We start from the raw sequence: 20884 nt of genomic DNA, 5'->3' as shown, positions 1-20884 counted from the left end.
TAACCAAATACAAAGGCTCTCCTCCAAAGACACATGAGGGCCCAAACAAAAGCCAACAACAATCGTGACAAAAATAGCAATGGCTACACGTGGGAAAAGGAACTTTTCACGACTAGAAAAATACAGGCAAAGGCATCCACACAAAACCAATTCAGTCAGCATCTGATGTGCAGCTTACAGACAAACCTGTTGGAAGGGAATCTACATGTTTCTTTCCAAGGGCTGAAGTGTTAAGGGCTTCAGATCAAAAAGCGCTTTAGGCTAGCCAGGTTCCTTACACCACAAGGCAGTGAGAGTCTAGCTATAATTTAGTAGCCTACATAACAGCTACTCTGGGTAAAGATGGAACAAGGGGTCAGGAAGAGGGACACAATGGTTTTTAAGCTCAGGGGGTGTGAACTAGAGGGGGTGCTTATCCTCTGTGTGTTTATTTCTTGGACCAAATTCCTAACTCTTCTACAAAGTCCCTTGTGATTAGGGACAAAGAAGATGAAAGAGGAAAAGAAAAGGAAGAGGAACAAAGGAATTTCAACCTCAGGATTTTTATTCCGCAGGGAAAACACAAACAGGATGAGTCTGTATGTTTGATTTTGGGTCGCCTGGATTTTGGCAGGAGTGTTAAGGAGGGTTAAGCAGAACAAAGAGCTGCTCTTTCTGAGTAAGCTAAATTAAATCTACTTCACAGTGCCTATCACGGGCTTTCGAGCCACAGCACCGCTGTGGTGGCGATGGGGCCCAGTCTCTGCTTGAAAGCAGGTGTTTGCTATCTCATATCTTGGCTTTAGCATGCTGCACTTGACACTCTGTTGTGAGGGGCTGGATGAAGTGGTGTAAAGGATCTGTTTCTACAGTTCATTCCACTCTGGTCCACACCACTTAAACAGACTCCTGACAGTGTGTTCGAAGCTTGGTTTGACATCTGTGCTGCATCTGCTGAGCTAGCTGATACCTGCTTATGCTACTACAGATTTTTGTGTATTATTATCTTACTGTTATTGTTATTATTGTTGTTATTATTATTATTATTGCAATACTGGTTATTGAATCCAGGACCTCATGAATGGTAGCCAAATGCTCTGCCACTGAGTTATTGCCCTAGACCCAAGTATATTTTCTCAAAGAAAAGTCCATGTTTCAGGTAATAGTTGCCTTATTCTTATTCACATCTTATTCAATCTTATTCAATCTTATTCAATCTTATTCTATGATAAAAAAGTCATTCAGAACATAAACTCACATGACCAATAGGAGAGAAATAAGAGCTTGCAAAAGACAGGCCAACATTTGTTCAAGTGTCTCAGTTCCATCTTAATACTTTTGAAGAAAGTCACCACATTTGAGAATCTAATGAAAGCTGTATGCTTCTATCTTAGAAACACACACACACACACACACACACACACACACACACACACACATACACTTTTACATATTACTTCAATGAATTCATGGACCTATTTGAATGCATACATAGAGATTCCCCAGAAGACTGTGGATCTAACATTAAAGACTTCTGGGTAAGAAGAAAAAAGAGAATTAATTTTTTGGAGTACTTACTGTTTTCCAGGCATTACTCTAGGCATTAAATGGTTTTTCTTAATTAATCATCACAACCCATGGAGTACGCACCACTGGTTTCTACTTTACTAAAGAAAAAATAGTGGCGGCAAATGTCACTTGCTCTAGAACAGGGTCTGTGGGCGGAAAGAGCTAGGGTTCAAACACTGACTTCAGAGCCCCTTCTCTCAGCCACTAAATCACAGCAATGAAATGAAATAAACTTCAATTTCAGACCACAATCATGGAATCAGTCTATTTGTTCTTGAGGAAGGAGAGACAACATACACAACCCAATTTTGGCTACTATTTGGCATTAATATTAACCCTTGAGCCTTGAGTTCTTAATGTAGTAGTTTAGATTCAGGGTCGCAAGTTCAAATACCTCTAAGGCTCAAGCAATAATGTGAGACAGGCTGATATAAGTTAATAGGATCATGACAGGCTGGAAAGCATATATCCTGTTTCAGCACAGTCATATATAATAAAATCAAATCTAATGAGGACAAATAGACATGTTCAACTCTTGGTCCATCAGTTTTTGACCTTTGTTGCCTTGTCACTCCCTAGGTCTTTCTAAGTCAGGATTTAAGGCTGTGAAGAACACCATTTGTAAGCTGGGGACAGCAGCAGTCTCATGACAGTGTGGTTTCCATTTCATCTGTGCCATGATTTTACATACTAACTAACTCAGTAGTTACTAGAGGAAAGGCCCAGATACCAAAGAGAAGGAAGTACCAGGCAGTAAGTGATGGCCCACATCACATACCTCATACACAGTGAGCATTCAAGGTCAGAGGCATCAAAAGATGCAAGCGGAATACTGAGATCTGGTTTGGCCACTTGATGAGCAGGAAGATCTGTGATTTAGAAAATAGTTAAGTCAGAGCTGGATCAACTTGGTTTTATAGACAGTACTTCTGAAGGGAAAAAAAAAGTTTTTCAGATTTTCAATTTCAAACTTCCCCCAGAGTTTAGTTTAGTGGCTGCCTGAGCAATTGCCAATGGGATTCCCTAAGTAGGCTCCCAGGGGTGTTTTGGCAGTCCCCATGGACAGAGCAGTCCAAGGCTAGAGCTCCTGGGGAACGTTCAAATTCTGAACGCACCTCACTCAGCAGTAGCAGCAGTGGCAACTCCAAGGACTGAGCCAGGCCTTCAGAGCTGACACTGGATCTTGGTGCTGCCAATCTCTCTTGGAAAGATAGGAGGCCATAGCTACTGCCTCTCAGAATACAACTAGGTGAGACCTGACCACACCCCTCCATCCTACATTCCCAGAACAGGGATGAGGGCAGGAAATGGTTGGCCTGGAAGAAAGTGACATGATGGAAAGCATGGGATGGCATTCTTGATGGGCTGCCTGCCCCAATGTCTTGACTATGAATGCTAATTATCATACGGCACTTTCAGTGTGATATCAGGGTACCCTGTACACGCTCATGAAAACCTCATAGCAACCCCTGGGCTTTCATAGCTGGAAAATGCCAGAGCTAAGTTATAAGCTCCGAGCCAGGAGAGCCCCCAGACAGAGGATAAGTATATATGTCAGTGAGCCCAGTCATCTGCATTTAGTTACTTTCTCCCTGGGTAGAATTAGTACCTTGTTTGGAGACTTTATTGGGCACGTCTGTATCTTCTTGGATTTCATCAACTTGGCAATGGTTCCTTTTTTTCCCCTGGCATTTGCCAGATCTGAGGGAGGCAGCATCCTGCTCGTCTTCTTCCTGATCTTTCCCACTGTCTTCTTGACTACCCACCTTTACTTGAGCTGACTTCTCCATGTTGCTGCTGTCTCCTCCAGCTGCTGCTTCCTCCTGACTAGAACAATGTGGAAGCTCTGGATTTTCCTAGATGAAGCAAAAGCCAGACATCAAAATCTACTTGAGACCAATATTGTCCTTCAGTAGTCTTACCCTGAGGGGACAAAGAGAAAGCAACATAACCCGGATCTTCACTCCTGAACACTCAATGGATACACAACTCAATGGAGGGACAGTCATGAGGCTTATTGCTCACATCTAATCTATGTCAAAGACATGCTTAGCTTAAGTAGAGTTAGGAGTCTTCCCTAAGCAAGGACAAAAGGCACATGGGAGGAAAAGCTCCCTGGGCAGGGGTGAAGGAGGGACTGACTGCAAGGGAAGCACCACTCTGCCCTCCTATCCAAACCATTCCCCAGTGGTCTGTAAGGAAATCAAAGCAGTCTGTGAGGGGATATCCTGTTACTGGATACTTCCTCCCCCCCCCATCATTCGTAGCCATTTTTCAAAGGGCGTTAGGTAAGGCTTTGGGCCAGCTCTGTACAGGCCTGCCAAGGCAACCCATGCTTCACAGCTATATGCTATTTTCATCAGAGGGACAGGAGACAATCCATTCCTTTTCCTCAATTTTGGGTGAAAAGTCTGAAAAGGAGACAAAAATAATTTGGCTTAATAGCTTGTCTCTAGCCTTTTAGAGAATTTCATCCAGGAGAAGGATATTGGAAAGTGGCACTAGAAATAATTCTGAAGATGGGCTTATATATTTGACAGCAAAATGGTCACCTTCATTGTTTCCCTCTACCCCTGCCAGAACTTCTAGTGGACACAGGCGAGAGGACACAATGAACTGGAGAGGAAAGGGGAGGATGTGGGTTTTCGCAGTCTATATCCCAGGATGTTCAGGGGGTTTCCAGGACTACATAAAACAGTCCTACAGTCTTGCCTTTTCCTGAGCCCAGAGCACTGTCCACATAAGAACCCAAGGCCTTGAAAAACAAAGTGTGGGTGGAAAGGCACTCGTTGATCCCCAGCCGGCTCACATCGGAACGCCAGAGGTTGTTTCCTTCATTGCAGACTGAATTTCAAGTAGACGTCCCCATTCCTAGTGTTAGCTGTCTTAATCATGTACTAATGACCACTAGGGGCTCTCTGATTTCAGGAGATACTCCAAGTTCTGCCTTTACCAAGAAAAATCAGCTGCCTTGCATTTTATTCCTTCTCTAGAACAGGGACAAAAACTGGGAAGATGTGAGCATTCAGGGCTTATATGCAAGTGAGGAACTTCAGGTAGAAATGGAGAAGAAACTGCTCCCCAAAGGCGCCCAGGAATTCAGTGTTAAACCTCGCTTTAAGTCTAGTCCTTTTGAGCCCCAACTTCTGCCCACTTACCCTGTGGCAAAAGGGCCAGCTCCCGAAGCCCATTCCTCTGTGTTCTGTTCCCTTGTTTTCAAAGAAAACCACAAATACTTGTTTTCATTCTCAACTTAACTCTCGTACCCCTACTTTGCTATAAATGTGCGTGAGAAGCCTACTTATGTGGAAGGTGTAAACAAGAACAAGAAATCCCCTCCATTTGCTTCCCAAATGGAGTTAACCTTGCACAAAATTCTCACTGGTGCTCAAAGGCCATCAGCTTGAATCTGCCCCAAAGCTGAAGCCAATAAGCACACCCCAATTACAGGGTTTTGGGGGAAGTGGGCCAATTTCTTTCTACTTCTATCAAATCTCTCAGTTTTCTGGATCTGACCAGGAGTACAAACACATTAATAACTAAATAAACTTTTGACTATGCCTGAAATTCCCAGTTGTAGCTTTAAGCAAAGGACACAGCCATTATCAACTCCATCTTTCTTTTTCCCTCAGGAACCATAGTAGGAGAGGTAGGGTTCTCTTCTCGTGTGCCCACAAAAGAGCCAAACGAAGCATCATGAGCGAGCTGGGTGAGTTGAGCTTTACCTGTGACAACTTTGGTAGATTATGGCTGGTGCCTTCAGTAGTCATTGACTCTACGTGTTCCTTTAATCTAGGGTGAGGTGCCAACAGCTTCAGGATATCAGGAGAATGTTCCTGAGAATCCCCCGGGACTGATGGTGTAAAGAAACTAAAGAGAAGCTGTGACATAAAACAGAAGACTTCACTACTCAAGTTTCTACAGGTGCTAAACTAAGGTGAAGGGGGAGGGGCAGGGACCAGAGAGCACACAGCTTGCAAGGCAAAACTCCAATGAGGAAGCCTTGGAGCAATGTCCCTAGACACACTAAGGAGAAGTTGTCGCATCAACACACATCAGAACCATGTAGGAGTCGGGGGCAGGGGCAGAAAGATTGCTTAGTTATTAAGAGCACATACTGTCCGATTCCCAGCACACATGTAAGGTGGCTCACAACCACTTGTAACTTCAGCTCCAGGGATAGCTGACACCTCTGACCTCCAGAGGCACCCGTACTCACGTGCAAACACCCACACACAGATTCAAACACACACACACATATTAAAAAAAAAATACATCTTTTTTTAAAAAAGAGTCACCTATGAGGTTATGAAAATGTCAGTTCCTGGGTCCCGCTCCAATCTCCCCAGGTCTGAAAGTATGACCCAGGAATCTGAGTTTTGAGAAGGCATGACAGATGCCTTTGTTCCTTAGCCAAGGTTAAGAGCCACCTCTGTGGTGGTGCAGTCACTCTGCAGAAATACCTGCAATGGGGCTTTAAAATCTACTGAACCAAAGGAAACATAGAGATTAAGTCAGAAGAGATGCCTCCTGCACTGGTCAGTTTTTTGTCAAATTGATACAAACTAGGTCATCCTGAGAAGAGGGTGCTTAAATTGAGAAAATGCCTATATCAGATTGGCCTGTAGGCAAGTTTGTGTGGGTATTTTCTTGATTAATGATTAATGCAGGAGGGACCAGTACACTGTGGGTGGTGCCACCCCAGGCAGGTGCTCCCAAGTGTGTATGAGAAAAGTAGCTGAATGTGACCCTCAGACTCAAGCCAGTAAGCAGATGCCTCCATGGCCTCTGCGTGAGTTCCTACCTCCAAGTCGCTGCCTTGAGTTCCTGCCCTGACTGCCCTCACTGATAAGACTGTGCCCTGGGATGCGTGAGGAAAACAAACCCTCCCTTTCCTAAGCTGCTTTTGGTCATGGTGTTCATCACAGCAACAGAGAAGCAAACTAGGACACTTCAGTTGAAGAATGCACAGTCAAGTCTGCAACAACTCAATGGGCAGGGAAGCTCACAAATCTCCACTGGGTTCCTTGCTGCTGCTTTTCTCTGCCTATCTGTTTTGTCTCCCGCCATCCCCCCCCCCCCCCCCCCGCAACATCATCACCCTTGGATTTTAATCCCTTTGGAGCTGGGGACCTGAGTAATTATATGTTAAGAAAGCCTCTCCCCTTCCAGCCTCTTCTTCCTGGTCATCGATACAGAAAACATCAGGCTAAGTTCAAGTACCTAGGGGCAGGTAGGTTCACTTCCAATTGGATAAACAGAGAAGGGAAAAAGGAGTAGAAGAAAATGCTCTAGGAGTCAAAGACAAGCATCTGAGTGCAGGCTGCACTGTTAGCTGTCCACATTCTTGCTTCAGCTCTCCTCTATGCCCATCAGGGGTTAGGGACTGTACGTAAGAATGCATCTACCTAGCCATCTGAGTGCATGCCTGTGTATGTACGTGCGTGCGTGCGTGCGTGCGTGCGGCACCAAGAGAGAGGGCATTATCAATCAGCTTCTAAAACACACTGAAATGTTTATCACCTAGTAGACCCTGCCATGGTTGGAGCCACTATAGAATGTCCAACAGTATTGTTCAGTCTACATAGTCGGTAGTGTTAATTTGTCAAGAGAATTTGAAAGAACGCTAAACTCCAAATTTGGTTTGTTCTCTTGCTTGTCCTCTGAAGGTTCTTCATGATGTTCCTTCCTGCATCAGTAGTTTCCCTGCACAGAAGCCCTACTCAGCCTTTAAAGTTCGGCTCAAGTGCTGCCTCACCTCAATACTCCCATTTCCCTGACCTCACCTGTCCCTTCACGTTCTCTACAGACCATGATACTGAGCCTTAAACTATACCATCTTACTGTGCTCTGTGTCACAAAATAAGTCTTCCTCTCCAGACAGAGATAAATGTCTAATAAATGTACATCATACTCATAAAAATGATGAAGGCAGTTATATATCGAGGGGATCAAGAAAAAAATCTAGGCCAGGTGGTGGTGGTGTATGTCTTTAATCCCAGCACTTGGGAGGCAGAGGCAGGCAGATCTCTGTGAGTTCGAGGCCAGCCTGGTCTACAAAATGAGTTCCAGGAAAGGCACAAAGCTACACAGAGAAACCCTGTCTCGAAAAACAAAAGAAGAAGAAGAAGAAGAAGAAGAAGAAGAAGAAGAAGAAGAAGAAGAAGAAGAAGAAGAAGAAGAAGAAGAAGAAGAAGAAGAAGAAATCTAGCACTCAGGTGTCTCAAATCCTCAGAGAGCTGTTTATGTTTCCTAGCATTGCTAAAGCCCCTACTTTCCAGGTTTAAGTTGACAAAGGTGGGAAGGCACACAATGTCCAGGGTCATAAGTATAATCTTTCAGAGCTCACTCATCCCTAGGAGTCAATGTTGGTTCTCAGAAATCCTACTCAGGGACCCCAAAGAGTATATCCACTTCTGAGACAGTCTCCCTGGAAGGGCCATATAGCACCCAGGTACAAGGTTGGAAAGACAGAAGGTAGCATGAGGAAAAGGAGGTTAGAATCAAAAGAAACAAGGCAGGAATAATACAGCAGTTCCCTTCTTAGCTTTACTACCTAAGATCTCTCTGTAGGCCTTCTCAACGGCTTTGGAAAGCATAAGTCAGGGGCAGCTTTCAGGGAGAATAATCGTTCCACATGAATGAAAGTCAGTTCGGATGTAATTTCATCCACAGAAAGGCCTGGGTCAAGAAGGAAGGGGATGGTCCAGAATCTGTAGTTTGAAATAAAACATAAGGCTCTGGGTTCTAAGGAGGCTTATTAATGTCTAGTGCATCTGGACAATTTGTGAAATGTTTAGCCCTAAAACTGGAATAATCCAGTGAATACACACAGTTGAGGCCTGTCAGTGTGTTTACATGGCTGTTGTAGCTCTATAACACTCAGCAGAAAATTGCCTCCACATTCCTACATTAATTTCAGAATTTTGTAAGACTTATCTTAAGCACACATTCACTTGTATTGACTGGCATTCATATTAACCAACAAAATATTGCAAGTTCTGTGAGGAACTTAGGCCTTCTTGTGCCCCCAGAGTTTCACACAATGCCTTGTCTTTCATCAGGCAGGTATAGAAATCACAACAGTCCATCCTTAAAAGCAAACTGGAGAGAGAGGTTAGTTCAACTGATGATACCAGAACTTCTTGGGCCATCTGAGGAGCGAATGAAAGAAAGGTAAAGAAGCATGTGGCCTCAAGAAAGTCACTGAGCCTTAGATTCCTCGTCTATTTGTCTCATCTATAACATGGTGAGAAATTAAGTGAGGTTATGGGGACTAAATGGAACCTTCTACAGAAAGTACCAACCAACTGACAGGCACATAGACAATGCTCAGGTAATGTTATACCATGGGCTGACTACACTTAAGTTTTAGAAAAGGTCCATAGATTGCTAATAATTCTGCCTGAGTCATGCCCCTTATCAATAGAACCTTATCCACATACACAAACCAGGTCAAACGTTTTTCCAGACAGGAGATTCTATGCCAGAGTCAGAAAATCCAGAGTCCAGCCTCTGCCAATTTTATCAGTTTTGCTAAATATTCCATTCTAGAGTCTTCAGAGACCAGTTCTGTCTCACTTTCTTCCTCCCTGTCCCTGTCAAACCATTACACATGGATAGGAGGGCTTGTGGCCTGGTGTTAAATGGTTGCTTGGGGACAGAAAATCAAATGCAATCACTGAGTGTCAGCATCCAACTTCCAGACACCAGGAGAATATATTAGAATAAATGACAATGCTCATCAAATCAGGATGCTTGAGCCTTCAATCAAGTTCTTGGTATTTCTCATGATATTTGTTTTACAACCACAATCTCCTGGCACCCAAGAGTTGGAAGGACTAATTAGATTGCTTCATAATGGACTCTGACTTTGCATTTGGGAGATACTAGGTTTAGTTTTCTAGCAGAAGAGGTAAAGATTTGAGTTCTGTATGTGGCAAGCAATATGGAGACCATCAGTATCCTTTCCCAGGAGCTAGCCTCCATGTGTGACTGGTGAAATGTGCGATTCAGCCAAAGAAAAGTTATACAGTGGTAAGCAACCCCCACCCCTGGCCCCTGATCTCTCATCAACAAGCAGACTGTTCTCAGTGAGCCTTCATGCCCAGGTTAGCTTACTTGGTTTAGTTTGGTTTATCTCCCACTGATTCCAAGTCAAAGCATTCATCATTGGTTCCTACAAAAAAAGTAGGACCTGCCAATTTGATAGTACATACCAGAACAGCGGGGCTTCTGGGCAATTAGTTGGCATCTCTCTCATGCCCCTTAAACCCAGAGAACCACCCACTCAGGATCAAAAATATTGAGGAGGGTCACATCTTCATCCTTCTCCCTAGAGAAGACAGAGTGGTGGGGGTCCACTAGGTAGCTGACCCTGCGGCACTCAACTCACCCTTTGAGCTTCCGCTCTGGCTTTCTTGTTTCTTCCGTCAAGGGATACACAGTAGAGAAATTCTCTGAGTGCTTCCTCCACCTTGCCTAGGGTGGCTAACGCTTGTGCTTTTCTGAAGTGTGCCTGGAAGAAAACATTAGCAGTCAGTCACATCTTCTTCATCTTCCTAATGTAGCCACTACTAACAGCGATTGCTGAATACTTCCTGAGTAGTCACTATCGGGTGGAGTGTTGTCCAAAGACTTGGATTTTCATCCCGGTAACAATGGCTAACTATTCTGAATCCCATTTTAAAGACAACAAAAGGGGGGTCCAGAGAAAAAACTTGATCAAAGTACAACAGCCGGAAAGCTGTAGAATCCAAGTTTAAACCTGGGACTGACTACATACGAAGCCCATACTCTTAGCTTCTGTGCTTACTACCTCCTCTCCACCCCACAGCTGAGGATCACAAACACGTCAGAGCCTCCATTTAACCACAGACTACAATAGTTCAGTTTCCACTGCTCATCCAGAGATGACATGCCTCTCTTTGGACTGGTCTGTGAGACAGTCAATCACTTTTACAGAGGCCTCGGAGGAAGATCGTGGGCTCCTCCAACATCTCAAAGGTCACTAGCAGCAATCTAGAACTGGAACTGTGACCTCAGGACTTCCAGAGCACTCTCCCCCTCAAAGGGAGACCACCTTCCAGAAGTCTGACCAGTGAGTGAGCCAATGCTTTTGCTTCTAGGAACTTGGCTGTCTTTTTCTCTGTTGCTGCACATTTTACAGTTATAAGGAAGTTTTATGGCCCAGGATTCAAACCCAAGTGCTCTGGACTAAATTCTGTAGAAGGGCCTGAGCAGTATCCTGAAACAGGCAAGAAAAAAAAAAAGGGCTGCTTTCTCTTGGTACCTAGTATGAATGAAAAGGCCCAGATGTCACTTGTCAGGCATTCCCCTGTTTCCTCTTCTAACATGTGTCTGCATGGTGTCAGGGCCTGGCTAGGAGCTGCTTTCTTGAACAGTGGCCACAGCCACAAACCTCTTGGGGACCTCTATCCACACCCTCACTTCTTTCTGGATCCTGATCTTGGCTGCCACATTCCCTTGTTGCTCCTGCCAAGAGTAGCCTTCTGTAGAAAGGCTAGCAGGACATTGCAGAGCAGCTTTAGGGTGATAAGTGCTGGAAAACTGGAGAGGCCTCTGAGTTCCTAATAATCAACTCAGTAACAACTCACACAGCCCACTTTCTCACGGTGGCCAGTTTACCCCACTGACAGCTGTGCTACCAGCAAGCTGCAATGAGTGACATTAAGCCCTGGATAGATGGATGAAATTTGGCTGCCTACTGGACTCGCTCTCTTATGGCATTTCACCCAGAAATAGTGGGACATACAAGAATCAGAATGTAGAGGTATGTGCATTAGACTCTTTCGAACCCCAAGACAACAGAGTTCTCTGAACTTTCCCTTTTGTCCCAACTGTGTGGAAATGAAACCCCTGCCAAGTATCCCCACCAATTCTTCCTTCGCTGTAGAAACCCCTTTTCTCATCTAGAACATGTTTCTCAGTCCTCTTCCCACCACAGTATCTAGAGTTAGTTTTCTTTCTAGTGGAAAAGGCTGCAAGAGAAACCCCTCTTACCCCAAGGCAGCTCCCTGGCTTGCATGTTAGACAGCCTGTCCCCATGGCGACTTAAGGCACTGGTGACTGGTATTAAGCTGTAAATGTGTTCCTTGGGAAAGAGAACACACTGATCCATCACCGTCCATGAAAACTCTCTCATGAAAGACCAATAAGATTTACTTGAATATTATAAGCTTACTGTAATATTCCAGGCTGGCCTCAAACTCATGATCCTGCTTGGATTACAGACACATGCCACCATGCCCAGCTTCACAAGACCTTATCTGAAGTTCCTAGATCTGTAAAAACTTCTGATTATCCAATGTTTTCATAGGATTAACATAAAAAATCATTAGGCAGCAACATCTGAACTAAACTGATGTAAACTGTTTTGTAGTATTTATCCTATTCAGTGTGATTTTGCATGTAAATTGCTGCAGAGAGTGTGTTTAATTAGACCAACTGGGAGGCTGTCTAGAGATTACTGAAGGTACTGCCCAATCCTAGGTCTTTCTACCATCAGGAACATTCTGGATTCAGAGGACGCCTGTTCCCATGAGATTCAGATAGGCACAGTGACTGTGGTCTTGGAGACACTGCTTTTCCCACCCTCAGGCTGTACACAGAAGACCTTAAACCAAGATCCTGTAACATTTATAGCTTACAGAATGTTCTGTTTGCCATTCTCACCTTTGATCCTTATGCATACCCGTGAAACAACCATGGCAGATAGCAATAACGTCATTTAATGAAGAAGAGCACTCGAGTGTCAGAGAGTGTAGCTACTTCCCTATGATCACACTTTGCAAACATTGAGCTCCAGACCCAGTTCTAATCTTCTAAACAAAATACAAACATGTGGAGGAGGTTGGTCCTGAAGCCAGGCAAAGATGCTGAAAGTGGTACTTTGTATTCAGGTATCCCCTATCTTGATGTCTACCCTGTCTTCCTTCTCACCTCTCCTTTGTGACCTAGATTGTTTGAGGGTATACATACTGACATGTCAAATGACTGTATTAATGATTCAAAATGGCACAACCATTGTGCGAATATGAAGATCTCTTTAAAGAAACTGTTTAAGCTCCCAAGAAGCCTGGCTATCAGTAGACATTCTTAAGGACCAGGGCAGGAATATCTTTCTCAGATTCCTCTGCCTATTGTCCCTAGAAAATTACTAGTGATGGTGATGGCAGCAGTGATAGCAAACACATAACGCTACACGCATTATTCCGAGCATCTTCCCTACATGATCTTGTAGGAGCCCCACAAACAACCCTATTCAGTAGTTGCGTCGAATGTAAGAATGTTATAGATGAGGACATCAGACACGGAGAAATTAAGTAATTTTCCCAAGACAGTACAGTTAAGAAAAGTTGCAGAGCTGAGACATGAAGTCGGGCTGTCTGGCTACTGATTCCATATTTGGAAAAAAAAATATGAAGACCAGGCTATCCTGAAGGTCACCAATTGAAGGTAGATTTATTGAGACCCCTTGCAGACTTAGACCTCCCTTGACCAAGGGATGCCCTGCACTGTCCAATCATTTAGAAAAGCTTTTCCCTGTTCTGTCCAAGTTCTAGCGTCTCCTGCCCCATAGGGACATCCCTTCCTGCCAATCCCTGTCTGCAATATAGCCCCTTCCCATCCCTCCTGTCCCACACTCACCTTAAAACCCATTGGCCGAAGTTTACATGCTATTTCTGCATCATGCAGTGCATCCTCATGAGACTCCAAGGTGAAATAAATTTGAGACCGATTGCTATAAAGCAAATGATCATTTGGAGCTGCCAAAATGAGAAAAAAAAGCCCTCATTAATGGCCCCCAGCACAAGCAGGTGATAAGTCCTGTATGAGGATGGATCTTGAGGAAAGAAAAGTTACCTAAGCTCTTTCTACTGGATCCAAAAGGTTAAGTGTCATTTCCAGTCCTAATATTGTCCTGACTTTAACACCCTAGCTTTTCCATGCAAAGGAGTAATGCTGCCCTCCTTTTTCAAGTGGGTCCTAGGAGGTGTGGTATCCATAATGCATTAGAAACTTTCACCTAGAGGAAATCCCGGCACCGTTCTGCCAGATGGATGATGCACATTGCTAGTGTCCAGTAACCTGGTGTCTGAATGAGTCACTATCAAAAAAGAATGAAGCCAGGGAACAGAGAGGCAGCCAGATGTGACCCCTATTTGGACCCCCCAACAAGACAAGTCCATGTTAGTATTCTAGGCAGGATTATCTGTGGTATTAACACCACCTCTCCCTCTTCCCAATGGCCAGTGAATATGAAGCTTTCCAGGAAGAAGCAGCTATGCATTTACAAGGTCCATCCTGCTATCGATGGCCAAATGAGAAAGTACCTTGACAAGGCTTTTAGGAGGCTTACTCTCACCATCACTGAATCGCTGGAGTTCAGGCCTGGACAGGGCTTTAACCCACCCACCCTTTGATAAGGAAAACAAGGCCAACGAGATGAAGTGATAGGGTTGGAAGTCACACGGCTGGTTAGGGCCAATGCTAGTGGATGTTAACAGTTTGAGGCTTGGGTAGAGGGAAGTTCCTTCTTCTGCGTGTGGGCACACCATTTAGAATAAGAAAACACTAGCCAATCCCAGGATAAATACAGTGAGTTGAAGAGGCCCCTTTTCCTCTTAGGAGGGTGAAGGTGGTATTGACAGTTTTGCCCCGACTGCTCTGAGGAGATTAACAAAGGTATAGGAAAGATGCTCCTGGGGAAAGTGGTGGCAGTGATAGAAGGGGAATGCATGGGAAGGGGCTTTCCTGCCCAGCACTCGGGGAATGGATGAAAGGAATACAGCCTCCCTTAGAACTCCATGCAGAAGTGGCTAGAAACTATTTCATTCATATTGATGCATTCTTCCTAAGGTTCTAGGCTACAGCTTCTATTGCTTGAAACAGGCTTTGGCGTCTGCCTCTACTCCATCCCTCAGACATAGGCTCAGGGATGACCTGGGTGCCCATTATTTGCTCTTGCCTTTAGCATAGAATTTACAGTCTTCTCTGCCACGTTGCTGAAACACACAGCAGCAGCTCACAGCCTGTTTTGTATAGGCACAGACAGGATATGTGTTGTGAGTAGGTTTGTGTCCCTCAGTCCTCACGTCCTGTCAACCCTGGTTTTCTTCCCTCCAGCATTACCTGTTGCTGGCTTGAGTGGGATTCAACATGTGGAGACTCCATCCCATCCCTCCTCCGTCCATCAGAGATGACCTAGGAGACCTTAGGATCCCACAGCCCTGTCTGCTTAGCCCCACTGCCTCCTCCCCAGCAAGCTTCTCTGGACACTGCGCCCTGCCTGCCTGCAGAGGTGCTGGCACCAGCTTGTGGTTCCAAGGCCACTTCCTGGATCTGAGTGGGAGGTGAAGCAAACAGGTCCCTGGGAGAACTCCTGTGCTCCAGTCCAGGAGAGATGTGGGACTGCCCGGGTTGCCCTTGAGGCTACAAAGCCCACCCTACCTCTTCAGGCAACTCTTGGAGAAGGTAGACAGAGGCATACCCCCTTTGTAGACCGGCCCTTGTTTCCTCGGGAATCCCGAGAAGTTACCTGGTCCTGCCGCCCATTGGCTTAGAGGGGTCAAAGGGTTCGATGTCAGGGCACAGGCTGTCTGACTCCGGCGGGTGGAGGGGGGTGGGGTGGGCAAGTGCATCTATTTCAGCCAAGGATCGTGTGATAGGAAGCAGTGACAATGAGTCACAGGGCAGCGGGGAGCGAGCCCCCCCCTTCCGCCCCCCGCACACGCTCGCGGGATGGTTTCCGAGGCGAGCGTGGCCCACTTCGGTTACCTCAGCGTTACACAATCCCCGCCTGCCCGCCTGCCCGCCCGCCCGCCCGCCCGCGCGGAGGAGGGGCCGCCGGCCCGGGCGGCTCGAGGTCCTTATGCAACCAGTGCTCTCCTGACCTAATTCCAGGCCGGACCCACCCCACAGGGAGCCGCGGCCCCGGAAGGGGCAACTCCCAGAGACGGGAGCCGCAGACTCCGGCGGGCGCCGGCGGGCCACCTCGGGCTGGCAAAAGCCAGGAGGACCGCGCGGGAGTTTGAGAAATAGTGCCAAGTTCCTCTCCCGGCAGCAAAGGTGCCGGCAGGTGGAAGAGGGAGCTCTGAAGTGTCCAGGAAAAATAGAGAAACAGAGACGCTGACACCCAGCAAGACAGAAACAATGACAAAGATGAGAAGAAACGCGCAAAAAGAGAGGAACAGAACGAAACTGGGACCGGGAGGCGTAGAAGCACAAAAGCAAGCAGGAGAGACGGGAAAGACCCTAAAAAAAGCAACAGAACCGGAGAGACTGAGGCACAGCTAAAGTAGAGAAGACAAACTCCTAGAAATGTCCCTCCTCCTCCTCCTCTTGGGCCACAGGCCATTCCCTTCCCCCCTCCCCCGTGCGCACCCAACTCTGCCCTGGTCCATCCCCCATCTCGCAGCCCGGCTCATTCTCCCGCCCCCTCGCGTCGTGACCAAGCCCTCGCGGCCCGGTAGCGGCTGGAGGACTCACCCAGCCGAACTGCCTCGTTGTATTTGAGCAGGGCTGCCTCCACCTGGCGCTCACGATACAGCCGGTTGCCCTCGTGCCGGAGTTGCGACGCCCGCGCCGGGCCCGGGAACAACTTGCCCAGAAGGCCGCTGAGTACCACGTTGACTCGCAGTTGCAGTGGCGCCTGCTGCTCAGCCCGCCGCGTCCCGCGTGCCCTCCCACTGGCCATCATGAGAGCCGAGAGCTTGACCCCGCACAGCGCACAGCGCCGATCGGCGGCTCGCCCACGTTCCAGGCACAGTTTACAAAAGGTGTGGCCGCACCACAAGGACACGGGGTCTGAGAGAAATCCGTGACACTTCCGGCACTTAAAGCCATCCCATACCTCGGGGGCCACGGCTGCAGCCTCCCCTGCCTCTTGCACGGCCACCTTGCAGCAGCTTGAGGTGCCGCTCTGGTCCGAGGGAGCTGGCGCCACCGGCTCCTTCTGCGGGACGCTCTCAGCCAGACAGCGCACCAGCTGCTCCAGCTGCTCAGCCACGAGCTGCTGCCTCTCGGAGAGCTGTCTGTACACCTCGAGGGCTTCCCGAAGGCGCCCCCCGGATGCCAAGGCATCTGCCTGTGTGAGCAGGACTTTGCACTCTGACGGCGTCGAGGTCCCCGGGGGCTGTGTTTGCTCCAGCTCTTGCGTCCGGGGAGCTTCAGAGTTCTCGGGAGACTCGTCTGGGTGGGCCTCCGAGTCTCCTTCGGACACTGATGCCGCCCGCTCTTCCGGCTCCGCCAGCTCCGCCAGTTCTAAGTTGTTGCTGCCGAGCTCGGCGGGCAAGCTCAACATCTGTGCAGTCTGAAATGAATCCATAGAGAGAGGGACCTGCGGAGGTTGGGGCGGGGGAGGAGGCGTCTAGGAACCGGGAACTAGGAGGAAGGAGCGACGGCTGGAAGCGAGCTGCGCTGCCATGAACGCGGGATCGCAGTGCGCCCGGCTCTGCCTCGCCTCCTGGAGCTCCATGCCGGCTGCCCCGCGCCGCCTAATAACTGTCTTGTCTCAGCAAAGTGTTATATAAAACGTCACCACGTGACGCCCCACCACGCTGCTCATTGGCCGGCAGCGGGGAAATTGTTACAAAACCAGACAGTTTTGTAACAGCGTTGTGCTTGCTTCTTTTGGCTTAGGGTTTCTTGGCTTCTTTTTTGAGGTTGTTTGTGTTTACTCTTTATTTCCCACTCGCGACTTGGATCATTTATGAACCGGGGAGAGGAACGCAACCTCTTCTTTCACGCTTTTCCATCTCTAAACTCTATCCCATCCCACCTCCAAAGTAGCCAGCAAACAGGTCCGCTCTGCCAGCCGCTTGCTAGAGTCCCCTGCCCCGGAGATGCCAGTCCCAATGGGCTCTAGGCACAGGATCTGCTGGAATGCCTGGCTCGCTCTCCTCCAGGGGGTGATGGCTGCTGTTTGCAAACGGAATGGGTAGCTGAGGGGCACCCAAGAAGTCCTCACCCTTTGTTCCCTAGAAGAGCCCTAAGTGCCTCCACTGAAGCTCCTGAGTTTCCTGGGGGAATCCCCTCAAAGAGACTTAGGGCAGTTTCGGGAGAGCTCTTTGTTTCCCACTTAGACTGCGAATCCCAAGCAGCGGGTCTAACGGATGAAAAAAGTTGGGCAGCCAGTGCTGGGCAGCAAGGGAAGCACGAAGATCGGGGTGCTGACTCGGACCCCAGAGAGGTGCTCTCTGGCTCTCCTCCTCTTTTTTCTCTCCTAATTCCGGAACCAGTGCTGGAGCGAGCAGTGGGCACCCAGCTGGAGATTTACGGGCTCCTGGACCCAGAGACCAGATGGGCACACCCTGGAGAGCTGAGTTTATTGAGTTTGGTGGACACTGGGGGCGTGAGAGAGTAGCAGGCGGAGGATACCAGCCCAAGGCAGAGTAAATCCAGAAGAAAGTCAAGAGGATTCAGACACAGCCCAGCTACCTAAGAGCCTCCAGGTTCCCAAGAGCTGACTTCTGGCAGTGGTGCCTCACCATAGGGGTTGCACCCTTGGGCTATGTTGGACTTGAGTAGCAGTGCCTGGCTTGGGCGGGCAGGGGTAGGATCTCGACCAGGCAAAGTTTGAAAATGCCAGACTGGTTACAGACCACACAGAGGTTTACTGCCAGCCCCTGCATTTCAGGCAAGAGCCATGAACAAAATGAACAGACAGGTTTCCATACATAAAGGAATGCTATACTTCAGGGACAGTTGTGTTGCTCCAAGAAGGAAGGCAGAGTTCAGGCTTGCTCTCAGTTGGCCTACCCCTCCAGCGCCTAGAGGTCCTGGACAGTGCTCAAAGTAAGAGTCCCAGCAGAGTGCCACCAAGTTGACTCCTGCTGTGGCCATTTAGCTGGGGGACTTTGGACAATATCATCTAAACCTGTTATTTTCACTTCTAAACAAAAAATTGTCTGGGGTGCTTTTAGCTGGGATGAAATCTTGTTTCAGAGCTGGGATGTCTGACTCTCTCCCAGCACTGAGGTCCTTAATCCAGCCTTAAGCCAACAAACACCAAGGTCCCAGAGAATAGGTACAGATACTGTGCAGCACACCCCAGAGCCCCTCTCTCTGGTCAGACAGGACAGTAAGCATGGGACAGAGAAGAGAAGGAAGGCAATTTATAGACGAAAAAGGAGCAAGAAATCAAAGTGGGCTCAGGATCCAACCAGGAAGGCAGGATCAACTTAGGAAAACTTGGTCTAGTCTTAGCTGTCATGATTTTCTGTCAGACAGACCCTGAACAAATCTTTGGGGTCCTAAGGTTTCCTCCAGCCCTAATCTTGAGTGTTCTTGATCCTAAAACCAGATTTCAGGTGTTAACTACTGAATCCCAAATATATTCCATATACTATGGCGGCAGAGGGCAGGAGGATGCTTGGAACTTCAACAGTAGCAAATGTTTGTCCTCTATCAGTCCAGCCTGAGCTGGATGTTGAAGATAGGTAGCCCATCAGGAGATGGAGGATATGGAGACAAATCAGCAAGGAAGAAGCTGCAGCTTCTGGTGGCTTGCTCTCTGGGACTGGGACATTCCTTTCATCCCTTAGTTTATTGTCAAATGGAATTCCCAGAACTAGTTATATACCTACCGATTCTGGCATATAAGGAAGTTATATGTATAACTGTCTTTCTTATAAGGAAGGACAATATGTAGGGCATGAAGAGATTCATATGAAAGGTCCATGACACCAGTAACAATAAAATCTCTTAATTTAAAAGCATTATCCATTTGACATCTCCAAAACATTACCCCAGATTGTTTTCCAAAGATGAAGCGGAGGAGGTGTGCTTTGCTTCTCAGACCACTCTGTCAAGTAAGCTCCTTGACATTATCTCTCCTTAAGCTGTTGGTGAAGGGGAAACAAGGATGTCGGACAGGCTGGACAGAGGGTCACAGTCCTACAAACATGGAGAAAGATGTGCTCTCTAGGGAGACTTGGACACCTGCATGTACACGACGCTGACCGTGAATTTGGTTAGGAATATTTCTGATTGTCAGGGTAATGTAGGGTGCTCTGATGTAAAAGGCAGCTGCACCTAGCTGGCTGCTGACCATAGCAGACTCCACAGAGGAGCTTTTTACACTGTGATCCACTGTAGTTGACTATACCCAACAAGCGTTCTACTGCATGCTGGAGAAACTACCACACTAGTTTCCTTTCCTTCTTATTTAAGTTAAACAAACACTAATCTCATATACATTTGTGGATTAAGGTAGAAATCTCCTACTGAAAACAACCTCTTCCATGCTCTTAGTAATAACTGGGGGATCCCTGGAGTGAGGGTGGGTGGAGGGAGTTGGCAGCATTTTCTTTTCAGATACACATGTCCCCACTGAAAGATCATCTTCTATTTATTTTGTTAAGATTGCACGTGGCCAAAATGAACTGGGAAAAGAGCAAGAATTGAAACATTTCTCATTTCTCCTGGATACAAGAAAAGTTTTCCAGTTAGGCTCCGAGGAACCTTCCTGCTCCCTAGCTTTCCTCAATCAAGATAGTATCATATCCAACTCATTCATGTAGTGAGCAAACAGGACTGGTCCCTAGCTTTCCCCAATCAAGACATTATCATATACAACTCATTCATGTAGTGAGCTTAAGACACGATTGCATTAAAGATGTCTCTTTAAAACAAAATTTTGAGAGTCATGGACATTTTCATTCACTTTCAGATATTTATAGTGAGTATCACCTGTGTAGTAGCAGACTCTATTCTATGTACTGGAGCTTTCTGTAAGCAACCCTTAGTTCTCAGGTAGTTCTTTATGGACAATAGCACATCCCCATGTCTATGTACCAACTTTCTGAGTAAATCAGATGCTCCATGAAAGAAAAGAATACTGGTGTCTTGTGTCATCCTTGTCCTCCTCAGAACACATTACTTGAACAGGTTTTATTAAACATAATAACAAACATTTTAGTCCAGACTAGAAACATACAGAGGGACAAGCAGAAATCCAGCTGGAATGAACCTCTGCACCAGCTCATTCATAAAAAGAACTGAACAGGCATGAAGATAGTGAACATTTCACATTCCTAGGATGGAAGTGTCCGGTCAAAACCAAGAACATGGATGAGAAGTGAGCGACATTCTCCTCTCCACACACACAATGCATAGAACCGAGGCCAAATCACGTACTTTGCTTTCTACCCAAGTTTCTCATTTCAGAACTTGGAATTGATTTACACTTTTAAAAGACATTCACACCTTCACATGAGAAAAAGACTGCCCATTGCTATGCAGAATAGCCCAAGCCCAGCGTTAACATGAAGCTTACTTATCAGCCCTGGCTTCACATATGAGGAAATTAAAT

General features: G+C 46.9%; 1 protein-coding gene across 2 annotated transcripts in view; it reads right to left on the bottom strand.

Moving 5' to 3' along the window:
- The window catches only part of Lonrf3 (LON peptidase N-terminal domain and ring finger 3), a 34897-nt gene extending 17817 nt beyond the window's left edge, over nt 1-17080 (bottom strand). The window contains exons 1-6 of one of the 2 annotated variants that reach the window (XM_059250669.1): nt 16060-17080; nt 13219-13337; nt 9944-10066; nt 5274-5429; nt 3158-3404; nt 2327-2417 (exon numbers count right to left, since the gene is read on the bottom strand). In XM_059250669.1, coding sequence (XP_059106652.1) covers nt 2327-2417; nt 3158-3404; nt 5274-5429; nt 9944-10066; nt 13219-13337; nt 16060-16897 — 1574 coding nt within the window. In that variant the 5' untranslated portion in view covers nt 16898-17080. The remainder of the gene's footprint in view (nt 1-2326; nt 2418-3157; nt 3405-5273; nt 5430-9943; nt 10067-13218; nt 13338-16059) is intronic. The other variant, XM_059250668.1, reaches the window with a different exon arrangement.
- Between the last annotated feature and the right edge of the window lie 3804 nt (nt 17081-20884).

This window comes from Peromyscus eremicus, chromosome X (genome assembly GCF_949786415.1).
Source record: "Peromyscus eremicus chromosome X, PerEre_H2_v1, whole genome shotgun sequence".
NCBI lineage: Eukaryota > Metazoa > Chordata > Mammalia > Rodentia > Cricetidae > Peromyscus > Peromyscus eremicus.
Note: the sequence above shows the minus strand (reverse complement) of the source record. Positions and strands in the feature narration are given on the sequence as shown.